This window comes from Thamnophis sirtalis, unplaced genomic scaffold (genome assembly GCF_051295495.1).
Source record: "Thamnophis sirtalis isolate CommonGarterSnake01/CBP01778 unplaced genomic scaffold, rThaSir2_p1.2 scaffold_4, whole genome shotgun sequence".
In the NCBI taxonomy this organism is placed as follows: Eukaryota; Metazoa; Chordata; class Lepidosauria; order Squamata; family Natricidae; genus Thamnophis; species Thamnophis sirtalis.
This window is the reverse complement of record NW_028261384.1, coordinates 88,741,787-88,756,481: the sequence shown is the minus strand read 5'-3', so window position 1 is coordinate 88,756,481 and position 14,695 is coordinate 88,741,787. Positions and strand designations below refer to the sequence as shown.

The window sequence follows — 14,695 nt, the reverse complement described above, 5'->3', positions numbered from 1 at the left end:
ACAGCCTCCCCTGCCCCCACGGTGGTCCTCTGGAGACTTCAGGAGCTTCCCTGAAGCCTCCAGAGCGCAAAAAAAAAAAAAAAAAGGCCTTATGGGCAACCCAGAAGTTCAGGAACAGACTTCCAGGTTGCTCATAGGGTCAGTTTTGGCACTCCGGAGCCTTCAGGAGGCTTCCCTGAAGGCTCTGGAGGGCAAAAAACGACTGTACGAGCAACCTGGAAGTGACTCTAGTTTGCTCGTAGGGTCGTTTTGTAGCCCTCCAGAGTCTTCAGGGAAGCCTCCTGAAGGCTCCGGAGTGCTAAAACTGACCCTATGAGCAACCTGGAAGTCTGTTCCTGAACTTCTGGTTTGCCCATAGGGCTGGTTTTTCATGATCCGGAAGCTTCAGGGAAGCTCCTGAAACTTCTGGAGGGTGAAAAATGACCTCAAAAAAAGGCCAAAGTCAACTGGCCAGCTGACAGGGCAACGTCTCATGTGCCCGCATAAATGGCTCCATGTGCCATCTGTGGCATGCATTCCATAGGTTTGCCCTCACGGAATTAAAGTAAATATAGGGAAAAGGTCACATATTATAGAAATATGTGTCACATGTGCACAGCTCATATGGACTTCAGCAGAATTTAAGTGGAAACATGTTTATGTTTGTAAGTATTATCTTTTTTACTGAGATCACCTATTTGGATGAGGCATGTTTGTATACTAATTCTGTTATACATTATTTGGTTACAGTGATGATTTCTTTTTTTGTGATGTATTAATATGACTTGTAGATAAAGGAAAATAAAATATGCTTGGATTTAAATTTAGTTTTAACCACTGATTAGTTTGTGTGAAGCTGTTCTTTTATTCTTCAGGGGTTGCCTGACACAGGAGAAGATAGTGGCTGGTTGTGCAAAAAGCTTCATAGTTATTGCTGATTACAGGTAAAATTATTTAGTGCTCCTTGTTGTGGTTTCCCCTTTAAGAAGCTGCAGAAAGGGCTGTATTATTCATAACAGTTTTCATATTAATTTACATCAGAATTTATATCAGAATATATCCAATCTAGTTTTACTTAAGCTGTTGTGGGTTGAAATGTTGCATTATATCATGTCCCCATGTATGAAGTTTTAACAGGATTTGGATGTAAAATTCTATTATTTAGAGATATACATAGAGTATATCCTAAGTGGTATTTCTACTTTCTATAACCATCAGGTGGCAGTACTCCATTGGTTTTCTTCTCAGTTAGGCCATGTCAAACCTGTCTGGATATATATATGTGAACTGGTCGCTATATAAGGTGAAGCCAGTGGTGGTCTCTAAAAGTACTTGAGCTTACATGTAACTCCAAAAATACATTTATACATTACCGTATTTTCCGGCGTATAAGATGACTTTTTAACCCAAAAAATTGTTTCAAAAATCGGGGGTTGTCTTATACACCGAGAATAAGAAAGGCCATACCCAAAAAACCTCCTGGACCCACAGCTGACTTTCGAACATCATTTGTCAGCTGTGACCAGGGGGGCATTTGACCAGGTTCGCCTGGTACACCAGTTGTGTCCCTACCTGAACCGGGAGGCCCTCACAACAGTCACTCGTGCCCTTGTGACCTCTAGGCTGGAATACTGCAATACTGGATTCTATCATCCAGCCAGTGTAGACTGGCAACTACCCGGAGGAGAGCCTTCTCGGTGGCTGCTCCGACCCTCTGGAACGAACTCCCCATGGAGATTCGGACCCTCACCACTCTCCAGTCCTTCTGCGCCGCCCTAAAGATCTGGCTGTCCCGGCTGGCCTGGGGTTAAGACTTTAACCCCACTCGAATTGTGTGGCTGTTGTGTTTTTAATATGTTGTATTGTCTGTATGTTGGAAATTATTTGTCCTCCCCCCCCTTTTTTTTTTGAACTGTGAGCCGCCCTGAGTCCCCCCAGGGAAAAGGGCGGCATACAAATAAAGGGAAAATGAAAAAATGAAATGAAAACAAAACCATCAACGGGTGTATACAAAAATAAAAGAATGATATTGACGTTGATTAAAAACATCTTCATTTGAATGAGGTTGTTTGGGGGAAAAAAACTAGCTGCCCTTCTCAGCTTGCCATTCGCTCCTCATCCGCTCCATCGCCCCTGCCAATCTGCCCTGCACCTTGGGGACCCAAGTACCACCTCCCTGCCTGGCTGGGCTATTGCACTGCTATTAGCAGGCGAAGGAGTTGACAGGCTCGCTGCTGGTGCTGGTTCAGAGTGCTCCGCTGCTGCTGGTCCCCCTCGTGCTCTTTGCGGGGGCCCAGCAGGGTAAATGGGGCGCTCGTAGCCCCGGAGATAGGTGCAGTAGAAGGCCCGCCCTTGGAACGCGAAAGACTTGGAGGTCTCCCTCCTCCTCCCGGCTTGGCCCTTTCTCACTCACTGTTGAGGCTCGGAAGGGAACTGGTTAAGGTGAAGCCAGAGCATCGGTCGCTTCATGTGGGATTGCACTGGAGCTCCGTCTGCAGTGTGTGTGTGTGTGTGTGTGTGTGTGTGTAGCTCCTGCGCTGAAATTCCAACGCAGGCAGACACGTTCGTACAACTCCTGTCTTAATCACGTTAATTTAGTAGTCGTTGTCATGTGTTGCATGATTGATGTTGGTGTCTGTGGAGGGTCTGTCTTCTCATTAAAAGTTTGGTGACTGAAATAATAGGCAAGGAGAGCTGGGCCAGGGATTAAAAAGGAACAAGCTGATCTTTCTCATATAGTGGGATTCCATAGGTAATCAAAACTGTCTTTCCTGATATGCTTTTGGGACCTGCCTGACACAATACAGCTGGAACAACAATTCTTTTAGTGACCATTCAAACTTACATCCTCACTGGAAAAAAATGACTTCTGACCATTTTTTCAGAGTTACAACCTTTGTAGCATCCCCCATGGTCAGGGGATCAAAATTCAGATGCTTGGCAACTGGTTCAAACTTATGATGGTTGCTGTGTCCCCCCAACCTCACCCCTGTTGCCAGAAGAAGCCAATCCAACTCATCTAGGGTCCAGTTTGGGGGAAGGGGAGTGTTGGAAGGAAAAACGACCTGGTTCAGTTCCAAGCTGGGAGAAAGGTGCTGGAAATAAGGCTGATTGGCTATTTGGTGTGTCTCGGAAGAGGGGTAGTCTTATACAGCGAGTATAGTCCAAACCCTATATTTTAACAGGAAAAGTAGGGGGTCGTCTTATACACCCTTTCGCCTTATATGCCGGAAAATATGATATATTAATGACAATCGGACTGGAAAATTGCTAAACAGTACAGTTATTAAATAAGGCATCACATAACTGGACCCAATTTTAAACCCCTTTTTTTGTCATGATCATTAAGTGAGACATCAAGTGATTGTGACTTGCAACTTTCCCTTTTGGCTTCCCCATTGAGTTTGCTTGTTGGAAGCCATCTGGAAGATCACAGATGGAAATCAGATGACTACAGGATGCTACAATTGTTGTGAGAGATAGTTGCCAAGTGCTCAGATTGTTATCCTGCAAAGGTTATAAGTGCAAGGATTGGTTGTATATTGGAAGTGCCATCGGAACTTCAGGTGGTTGCTAAATGAGTGGTCATAAGTGAAGGACTATATTAACAGTCAATATAAAAGCATGCAAAATGTTCTCATGCTGACATAATGTTGTTTACTCCTCTGTGTTTCCTCAACATTTTGCTATATAATGAACTGCTCACCCTCTCAAAACAACTCAGATGTTGGTTATAATCAACATTGTTCTAGATCAGTGATGGCGAACCTATGACACGCATGTCAGTGCTGACACGCGTAGCCATTTGGGGTGACACGCACAGGATTTCATGCGATTCATCCTCGGCTCCTGCACGGCCGCCGAGGATGAAAGAATCTGTGCTGGAGGAACGGGGGGGGGGGACGTGTGATCTCCCCCGCCCACACTCACTTACTGTATCACCGCCGCCCCTTTCTGAGCGCAGGGGCTGCTGGTAAGGCGTGCGTGCCATGCGCACACACGTCATCAGCGCGGCGAGGGAGGACCCGCAGGAGAGGAGCGCGCGAACAGTGCGCGCCTCTCTCCAGTCAGGCCGGCACAGAGAGTCTTATGTTTTTGTCGAAGTGACATACAACGCAAGTTATGCTCGATTTTTTGCCGATTTTTGACACACCACACCAAAAAGGTTGCCCATCACTGTCCTAGATAGTTAAATGCACAAATGTTGAGCATTTGTCTTTTGATTTGTTGGTATTGTTTAAAGGCAATGTGTTTTGGCTTTCAAAAATAGAGTCAGGATATCTCAGCAAGTGTAACCTTGTTTGCAGATTTCTACTGCTATTACTATCATAATATTAATCTACATCTTTCTTTAACCCATATTCTTGTAGAAAAAAGTCTAAAAACCTTGGAGAACAGTGGAAGAAGGGGATTCCTATTGAAGTCATCCCAATGGCCTATGTGCCAATCACTAAGCTTCTGACCAATAAATTTGGAGGTGTTACAGAGTTGAGGATGGCTGTCAATAAAGCTGTATGTATACGTTTAAGAAATGGATAATCTGTATGGTGTATAGAAACAATTACTGATGTTTTTTTTCCTTTTCAGAGTGGGTGGATAGGTAAACCTTTGCTATTAATATAGGTGAAACTCGAAAAATTAGAATATCATGCAAAAGTTCATTTATTTCAGGAATGCAACTTAAAAGGTGAAACTAATATATGAGATAAGACTTGCTACATGCAAAGCAAGATAGTTCAAGCTGTGATTTGTCATAATTGTGATGATTATGGCTTACAGCTCATGAAAACCCCAAATCCACAATCTCAGAAAATTAGAATATTACATGCAATCAATAAAACAAGGACTGGACATAGAACAATATTGGACCTCTGAAAAGTATAAGCATGCATATGTACTCAGTACTTGGTTTGGGCCCCTTTTGCAGCAATTACTGCCTCAATTCGGCGTGGCATGGAAGCTATCAGCCTGTGACACTGCTGAGGTGTTATGAAAGACCAGGATGCTTCAATAGCGGCCTTCAGCTCTTCTGCATTGTTCGGTCTCATGTCTTTCATCTTTCTCTTGACAATGCCCCATAGATTCTCCTATGTGGTTCAGATCAGACGAGTTTGGAGTTTGCTGGCCAATCAAGCACAGTAATCCCAGGTTTTGGTGCTTTTGGCAGTGTGGGCAGGTGCCAACTCCTGCTGGAAAATAAAATCAGCATCCCCATAAAGCTCATCTGCGGAAGGAAGCATGAAGTGCTCCAAAATCTCCTGGTAGATGGCTGCGTTGACCCTGGACTTAATGAAGCACAGTGGACCAACACCAGCAGATTACATGGCTCCCCAAATTAACACAGACTATGGAAACTTCACACTGGACTTCAAGCATCTTGCAGTTTGTGCCTCTCCATTCTTCCTCCATACTCTGGGTCCTTGGTTTTCAAATGAGATGCAAAAGTTGCTCTCATCAGAAAAGAGGACTTTGGACCACTGAGCAACAGACCATGTCTGTTTTTCATTTTTTTTTTTTCATTTCATTTTCCCTTTATTTGTATGCCGCCCTTTTCCCTGGGGGGACTCAGGGCGGCTCACAGTTAAAAAAAAAAAGGGGGGGGGGAAGGACAAACAATTTTCCAACATGGAGACAATACAACATATTAAAAAGAAAACAGTCACACAATTCGAGTGGGGTTAGAATCTTAACCCCAGGCCAGCCGGGACAGCCAGATCTTTAGAGCGGCATGGAAGGACTGGAGAGTGGTGAGGGTCCGGATCTCCACGGGGAGTTCGTTCCAGAGGGTCGGAGCAGCCACCGAGAAGGCTCTCCTCCAGGTAGTTGCCAGTCTACACTGGCTGGATGATAGAATTCGGAGGAGGCCTAATCTATGCGATCGTATCGGTCTAGTGGAGGTAATTGGCAGTAGGCGCTCTCTCAAGTACCCAGGTCCAGTACCATGAAGGGCTTTGTAGGTGATAAGTAGCACCTTGAAGCGCACCCGAAGACCAACAGGCAGCCAGTGCAGCTCGCGGAGGATAGGTGTTACGTGGGTGAAGCGAGATGCACCCACGATCGCTCGGGCGGCCGCATTCTGGACTAGCTGAAGTCGCCGAATGCTCTTCAAGGGCAGGCCCATGTAGAGCACATTGCAGTATTCCAGCCTAGAGGTCACAAGGGCACGAGTGACTGTTGTGAGGGCCTCCCGGTTCAGGTAGGGACGCAACTGGTGCACCAGGCGAACCTGGGCAAATGCCCCCCTGGTCACAGCTGACAAATGATGTTCGAAAGTCAGCTGTGGATCCAGGAGGACTCCCAAGTTGCGAACCCTGTCTGAGGGGCATACAGTTTAACCCCCCAGCCTGAGAGATGGAACACTTGGCCAATTCGTGGGAGAGAAACACAACAGCCACTCGGTCTTTTCTGAATTGAGCACAAGCTTGTTGACCCCCATCCAGTCTTTAACAGCCTCAAGACCCTGGCTCATCACATCCATCGCTTCGTTGAGTTGGCACGGGGCGGACAGATACAACTGAGTATCGTCCGCATACTGGTGGTATTTTTCTTTAGCCCAGGTAAGATGCTTCTGATGTCTGTTGTTCAGGAGCGGCTTGACAAGAGGAATACGACATTTGAAGCCCATGTCCATCTGTGTGTGGTGGCTCTTGATGCACTGATTCCAGCCTCAGTCCACTCCTTGTGAAAGTCCCCAACACTTTTGAATGGTCTTTTCCTGACAATCCTCTCCAGGCTGCGGTCATCCCTGCTACTTGTGCACCTTTTTCTTCCACACTTTTACCTTCCACATAACTTTCTATTAATGTGCTTTGATACAGCACTTTGGGAACATCCAACTTCTTTTGCAATTACTTTTTGAGGCTTTCCCTCCTTATGGAGGGTGTCAATGATGGTTTTCTGCACAACTGTCAGGTCAGCAGTCTTTCCCATGATTGTGGTTCCTACTGAACCAGACTGAGAGACCATTTAAAGGCTCAGGAACACTTTGCAGGTGTTACAATTTAATTAGCTGATTAGAGTGGGGCACTTTGAGCCTAGAATATTGCACCTTTTCACAATATACTAATTTTCTGAGATGTTGGATTTGGGGTTTTCATCAGCTGTAAGCCATAATCATGACAATTATGACAAATCATGGCTTGAACTATCTTGTTTTGCTTGTAATGAGTCTACCTCGTATATTAGTTTCACCATTTAAGTTGCATTCCTGAAATAAATGAACTTTTGCACGATATTCTAATTTTTCGAGTTTCACCTGTAAATTACTAGCTTTGCAGAGGTTCAGGAAGGGGCAAAACAGGGAAAAGTACCTCTTAAAGCTATCTATACTTGCATAAATCTTCGTTTATCAGCTGGACTAGTATATTTTCCTTCCAGTTTTTTCACTTATTGTAAACCTTGACATTGACTTTTAAAATACTGTACTCGCTCCTAGCTGGCTTCTACTAGCACATTTCAGAGAGCTAAGACCAAGATAGCTCTTGGTCTGCGGTGGCGCAGTGGTTAAATGCAGCACTGCAGGCTACTGCTAGATCAGCAGGTCAGCGGTTCAAATCTCACCGGCTCAGGGTTGACTCAGCCTTCCATCCTTCCGAGGTGGGTAAAATGAGGACCCAGATTGTTGGGGGCAATATGCTGACTCTCTGTAAACCGCTTAGAGAGGCCTGAAAGGCCTATGAAGCGGTATATAAGTCTACTGCTATTGCTATAATCTTTCCCATCTCCTTGCCATTTGCAGGAAGGGATATTATAGCATCTTGACTCTTTTGAAAATGAAGACAGAACTGGACAACAGTAGGATGCCTAGCAAGCATTGTATTCTCTTCAAAATATCTTATGCATGAACACCACTACTATAAAAAGTAAAATTGATTCTCTTGAGGGACCAAAAGCCTATTGTAATTTCCACAAATTCAAGAATTTTAGTTTAGGTATAATTTTAATCAGCCTATGCCAGCTCAGTGCCCTTCAGATATTTTGTTTCTGAAATGTTTAATTTGTGCAATGTCCAATATTTTTAGGAAGCTAACGGTAAGACACAGTAAAATATAATCTAAATAAATCCATACATAATAAAAAATAGAAATATAAAATCAAACTCTTATGTAAATAGGCAGTAATAGAATATGACTGTCATTCAAAAATATAAGAACTAGAACTGTTGAAAGACCTGGACATAGATAAACAATTTCTTTAGTGCCGAAAGGACATATAAAGAACAGTTGCGGAATTGGGTATGTCTAATCTAGTGAAAGAAATGACTAGCAGTGTCATGATAGCAGTGTTCCAATATTTGAGGGGCTACTACAACAAAAGGGGATTTCCAAGAGAGTAGCAATCTAGAACCAAGCAGAAATTTCCTGTCAGAACAATTAACCAATGGAACGGCTCAGAAATTGTGGTTGCTCCATCACTGGCAGTTTTTAAGAAGGAATTGGTAGCCAAATGTCCAGAATGGTATATAGGCTCTCCTGCTCAGTCAGAGGACTAGAAGACCTCAAGAGCCCTTTCTATCTGTTACTCTGATAAGCAAAGAGGATAGGTATTTTTGTTCTGCTGTTTGCTTTTTAATCTGTTGTTTTATGCGTAAGTGTTACACTACATCAGGGCTGTCAAATTTGCAGGCTGGATGAGTCATATGTTGGCCACACCCATGTTTGTGGTTTAGCAAAGGGGGGAAAAGTCCTGATATGTCATGTGATGACGCGAGTTTGACACCCCTGCACTACATTAACATATCTGTGTATGAATTTTGCAGGTTAGCCCTCTTTAGATAAATATTCACATGCAGGTCACTTTAGATGTGTCTGATAGGATTTATATTTCATAATATAAGTTGTGCATAATATTTTTACTTTTTGCTTGCTAGGGTCCTGTGGTGACAGACAATGGAAATTTTTTATTGGACTGGAAATTTGATAAAATTCATAATTGGAATGAAGTGAATGTAGCAATCAAGATGATACCAGGTAGCTTTAATATAACATTTGGTTTTAATAGTGTAAAGGATTAATTTGTAGGTCTCTGAATTATTGTAGTACTTTCAAAAGCAAACTCCTTACATATTCAAAGTCTTAAGATTGGAGTAAAATTATAATTTTTAAAGATTAATTTTATTCTTCTGGTTTAGTTCTATAAAATCTGTACTAAGCTGATAGATAAAAAAATGATTTTTTTCAATTTATAACCAAAATTGGGAGGCACAATTAGTAAAGGATTTATGAACATTACTGCGTCTGCGGGTGGCAGTATTGTTTCACCGAAATAAGTCATGTCAGCAATGCAGAATTTAGTATTTTCCCTCATTTTCTCAGTTTGTTTATATCTGAAGTCTTAATTGGTATTGGGCAAAGTTGCTATATTGTTTTTACAATATGAATTAGATAATTACCTATGAAATTATCCCTTATGAGTGCTCATAAGTATTTGGGCAAAAAGGGAACCTGCTTATTGCTAGAAGTGCTGGGTCTACTGTTTGGATATTCCATGGCATAAAATTTCACTCGGCTTATCCTATATGACTAAAATGCATGACTAAGATAAAGTGATTTTTAAATAGACATCAGAAATCTTTGCAACTGCCTTGTCTGGCTTCTCTTGATTATAGTTTGAGGCTACAGTTCTTGTTTCTTTTGCTTCTTTTTCCTGTCAAAAAATTAGTGAGATACATACAGAGAAAAAAGGGATGATGGGCAAATGTCAGCTTTGCTTTTGCTGCAAAATGATCACACGATGCACCCTATTGAAAATGTATTGTTTTGACTCCTCCTTCCCCTTCTCACTGTTGAACACCCAAAGCAGTAAAAAAGAATTTCCCCTGGAGCAGGGCTTTTCAAACTCAGCAAAAGTACAAAGGTCTAGAATTCTGGAAGTTGAAGTCTACACAACTTAATTATTGAGGTTGAGATATGCTACTGTGGTTTATGTAGTATTTTAATATAGAATTTTTATTTTTGAAGCTTTCAGCATATTTCATCTCAGTTGAATTTATATCATTCTTAAGATATATTAGTTAATGTGTAGTATTTTGGTAATAATTAAACATAATTGAGTTTTTCTGTTTTAGGAGTGGTGGAAACAGGTCTGTTCATCAATATGGCAGAGCGAGTTTACTTTGGCATGGAAGATGGTTCTGTTAGTGTACATGAGAAGCCGATTCACTGACCTCTCACAATTACACAGCTCTACTTTGCTATCTTACTCTTCTGAAAAATCATCATCTTGATGCCAGCCTGACAACTTGCCTTAAAGCATTCAGTCTGGATCTCAGTGAATGGAATAAAAAGGTCCAGGGAATGTCATCTTAAGATTTATTTTTTAATGTAATTTTTTAAAAGTGATCATCATTTTGAATGTTTCAAACTTTTTATTTTTTTACATAAATAATGTACAAAAAAGATACTTTGTGCAGTATTGGAATATTTTGACTCTAGTGCATTATGAGGGGAAGAAAGTAAATAAAATATATGGTTCAATAAAAAAAAAACCAAGATATATTTTATTTGAAAGGGCTGTATACAGTTAGAAATCTTTTTGGTTCTGTATTTTATGCCTTTAAAATGATTTTAATCATTATTTTTAATTAGATAATGTTTTGTTATATTCTTTACAGTGCAACTAATATTTCAGCAGTTGATTTTTGTAATCCAAATTAAATTTTAATTTCTGCTTAGAACTGACTTACTATATTTTACATCTCCTTAATTGTTCACATGTTGCCATGAGAATTAATGTGTGAAAAACAGACTGTGTCTGGACTGTTCTAGCCAGTGTCACTGACACCAGTCAATAGAGACTTGAATTTATTTATATCAGCACTGTGGGGAAGCCACATTTTTAAATGTTTCCAAAACAGCTTGGAAGAAGTCTTGCCACAAAGATTGCTAAGCCAATATGAGCAATGTATTTATTAGTCCCAATTTTGGTGTGTAAATTCAGTACTCCATTATTTATTCCTAGTAGCAAAATATTCCAGTCTATTCTCCAAAGTTGGTAGAGACAGCGGTGATGCATGGGTTAACTCAGCCATTAACCAATAGAACTGAGTCTACCAAAGTGATGTCATCGCCTCTGAGGAATGTCCTCCCGCTTTTTTAGACTCAGTTTGATTGAAACTGGCTGTGCTAATTGCTCTCCCCTCAACTTAACTATTCAAAATTGCTGAATTGGCTACTTTAATCTATTTTAATTGGCTTCTCCTCTAAAAATTTTACTTCTAAATTCTTATTGGACAGGAGCGTTGATAATAGCTCCTCTCGGAACCAGGGCTCTCAATTAGCCACAGGGCTTCCTGAGAGGGACTGCCAGGGTTTTCTTCGGAGGCTTTTAGCCTCTTGACTTTGCCTGCGATTGCAAAGTCTTCCCTGGACTCAGCGCTGCCTAGTATAGGCTGTTGGAGGCTCTGCTTAGCGCTGCCGCTTTCTGCTGGCTGTCTCTCACCGCCAAATGCCGCTGGGAAAGCGCCGCTGCTGCTGCACACCGCCGCCACTAAGCGCTCCTGCTAGACCGCCACCGCCTCTGCAGCCTCCTCTTAAAGCCCACACTGCCCTCATTCCTTCCGTGGCCTCAGCTACCTCGTGGCGCCTGGCCCATAGGCTCTGTAGCCTCAGCAGCCATTTTGTTTTGGTGTGAAGAAGCTCCGGTGGCCATTTTGATTCTCCCCTTTGGGACAACAAAGTCATGAGTACAAGCCATTGCTTCCTCTCCTGCCCATGATCCACAAGTCCCTCCAACTACCCTGGACACTGCTCCCACCACCGAGTCTCCTTCATCCGGGACCCAGAGGTGCAGACCTGCCCTGGAGGCTCCCCCCACTGAACCCTCTTCCAAGGCTCCCAGGTCTAGTCACAGGACTACAGCCAATCCAGCTTCGCAGGACGATGGCAATGCCACTCAGGCTCCTCCCAAAAAGGCCTGAGGCAAGACCAAACATACGGAATCCCATCTGTTTCAGTCTGAGGCCTGTTCAATCTAGTCCTCCTCCTGACCTATCTTCTGATTTGGAGGATGATCTCTTCCCTGCAGCATCCATTATCCAACCTGAGGAAGCCAGAGGCACAGGCGATCTGGCGTGTAGTAGGGATGAATCCAAAGGTGGCAGGAGCATCACTCCTGATGAGGAGCCCTTGTACCAGAAGGATATCTCTTCCCTTTCCTGCCGCCGTTGTTACTCACCTGGCATGGCTGATATCATATCTGAGGCCATTGAACGTGGCATAGAAGCAAGACTTAAGCACAGGTCTTCTAACCATTCTACTCCACGCAGGTCTTCTTCTGCTTCCAGATGCAGGAAAGGTGATTTCTCGGCCTCCTTCATCACATAAGTTACCAGGCATGTCCAGCCAACCATTGGTTTTCGGAGAGGAGGAACTCCCTGCATGAGATTCATATCTTTCTGAAGACGAGGGCCTCCCCCCCGACCCACCTACCTTTGTCGGTCTTTTTAAACCTGCTGTCTTTCGGTCTCTTCTTTTTAAAGCCAATATCGCTGGCATCCCTTCACCCAAGGCTCCTCAGGGAACGGAGGTGGACACCACCAACCCCCTCTTCATCCAGCCTAAAGTGAAAAAAGAGGTGACTCCATCACCCAGACACTTCATAGACATGGTCCAAAACCAATGGGCATCACCAGGTACAGGCCTCCTCCCCAATACCTTGGACAAGTGCCTGTATAATGTGGGACCAGAACTCACCAAGGCTCTATAGGTACCTTCTATTGACTTGTAGTTAGCTTGTCCTCTCCTAACGCAGCCTCAGCAGCTCCGAAGGAGGCTCTTCGCTCTGAAGACAAGAGAATAGAACAAACTCTGGTCAAGGGACATCAGGTCTCGGCTTGGGCCGTCAGGGCAGCTATGTCTGCTTCTTTCTTTAGTCACTCTGCACTCTTATGTCTAAGACAACTTCAAGGGAGACTTCCAGCCAGGGATTCTAGGGCCGGCCACTAAGAAGCAGGAGGGTCGGAATCAGTCCTTTTATCGTAGGCAGCCCTTTCGTGGACAGGACGGGGGTTCCTCCAACCCCCGTCCGCAATGTCAGGCTCCTTCCAGACAGGGCCCCTCCTTCTCCAACAGATCAGGCAGAACCAACCAGAGATTCCAGCCCAGAAAGTCATTCAAGGATAATACCAACCGTCCCTATAAGAGGCAGAAGTGACTGCCTGGAGGATCTCCTGATCGGGGGACATCTTGCAACCTTTGCGGATCATTGGGACGACATCACCAATGACGTGTTGGGTCAGGTCCACTATCAGATTAGGCCTTCTCTTGGTCTTGCGCTCCAGCCCTCCAAACCACTTTGTTACGTGCCCAATCTCCAGGGAACCTCACAAGATGCTCCTAGTAGAGCAGGCCATCCATCATCTGCTTCACATTTGGGCCATTCAACCTGTGCCTCCAGGCCAAGTGGACAGGTTTTTTACTCTTGTCTCTTTATTGTGCTAAAGTCTTCGGGGAACTGAAAAGTAATCCTCGATCTCAAATTTCTAAATCGATTCATCAGGTACAGATTCAAAATGCACTCTCTCCTGTCAATCCTGGAGTGTGCAAAACACGATCACCTCACATCAGTGGACCTCATGGAGGCTTACCTCTATGTGCCCATTCACAAGCAACACAGATGTTCCTCCGCTTTGCCTATGTGGTCCGTCACTTTCAGTATTGGGTCTTCCCCTTTGGGCTGTCAGGGTTTTCCCAAACTCCTGTCAGTCGTAGCAGCCCACTTGCGAGCCAGACCCATTCGGATCATGTGCTACCTGGATGACATTCTCCTGTTGTCCAGGTCACACAACTGGGCTCTTCAGGATCTCCAGGACACCTTACAGGTGCTTCAGGAGGTGGGATTCTCCATCAATCAGGAGAAGAGTCACCTTGTCTCCACCTCACATCTGGTACTCTTGGGGACCCTCATCGATTCTTCTCAGGGGAAGGTCTTCCTGTCTCAGGAATGCCAGATCAGCCTCAGAGACCTGGCCAACGAGGTGTGAGGGAGACAGCTGGTCCCTCTTCTCCAGCTGTCTCAATTGCTGGGGAAGATGGTCTCATACTTCTCCATTGTTTCTTGGGTGCGGCTCCACAGCCGCTGCCTTCAATGATTTGCCATTCCAGAAAACCAACAGCAACCAACCCCAGTGAAAGTCAGGTTGACTCCAGAGGTAATCTAATCTCTGGACTGGTGGATCTCCCCAGCCATTTCTCGGAGGTCCTTCTTCAGGGAATTTCCACGTCTCATATTCATGATGGATGCAAGCTTATTGGGATGGGGAGCTCACCTGGAAGATCAAGTGGCTCAGGGTCTCTGGTCCGATTCTGACCTTTCTCACAGTATGAATTGGCTAGAGTTGAGAGCCATCCATCTGGTTCTCCTTCATTTCCAATCCTCACTTCTCAATATACACATGCTGATTCAGATGGACAACACAACGGCCAAGGTGCACGTCAACCGCCAAGGGGAAACGAGGGCGCTATCTCTCACGAATCTGCCTTTTGTCTAGGAATCTGGGCGGAAGCCAATCTTCTCTCTCCACACCGAACACATCTCAGGCACAACAACACCCAGACAGATTGAGCCGCACAACAATCGACCCTGCGGAGTGGAGCCTGAACCGTCACATCTTCAGACAGCTATCGTCCAGGTATGGGACTCCAGTGCTAGATCTATTCGCAACGGTATCCAACAGGCAGTTGCCCAGGTACCTGTCTCGTTACAGGGCACCAGGCGC

At 44.2% G+C, this 14,695-nt stretch overlaps 1 protein-coding gene across 4 annotated transcripts in view; it reads left to right on the top strand.

Annotated features, from left to right (window-relative positions):
* RPIA (ribose 5-phosphate isomerase A) overlaps nucleotides 1-12,907 on the top strand; it is a 29,585-nt gene extending 16,678 nt beyond the window's left edge. For all 4 annotated transcript variants that reach the window (XM_087713332.1, XM_087713334.1, XM_087713333.1 and 1 more), the window contains exons 7-10: nucleotides 855-923; nucleotides 4,350-4,491; nucleotides 8,849-8,948; nucleotides 10,046-12,907. In XM_087713332.1, coding sequence (XP_087569458.1) covers nucleotides 855-923; nucleotides 4,350-4,491; nucleotides 8,849-8,948; nucleotides 10,046-10,143 — 409 coding nt within the window. In that variant the 3' untranslated portion in view covers nucleotides 10,144-12,907. The remainder of the gene's footprint in view (nucleotides 1-854; nucleotides 924-4,349; nucleotides 4,492-8,848; nucleotides 8,949-10,045) is intronic.
* The last annotated feature ends 1,788 nt before the right edge of the window (nucleotides 12,908-14,695 follow it).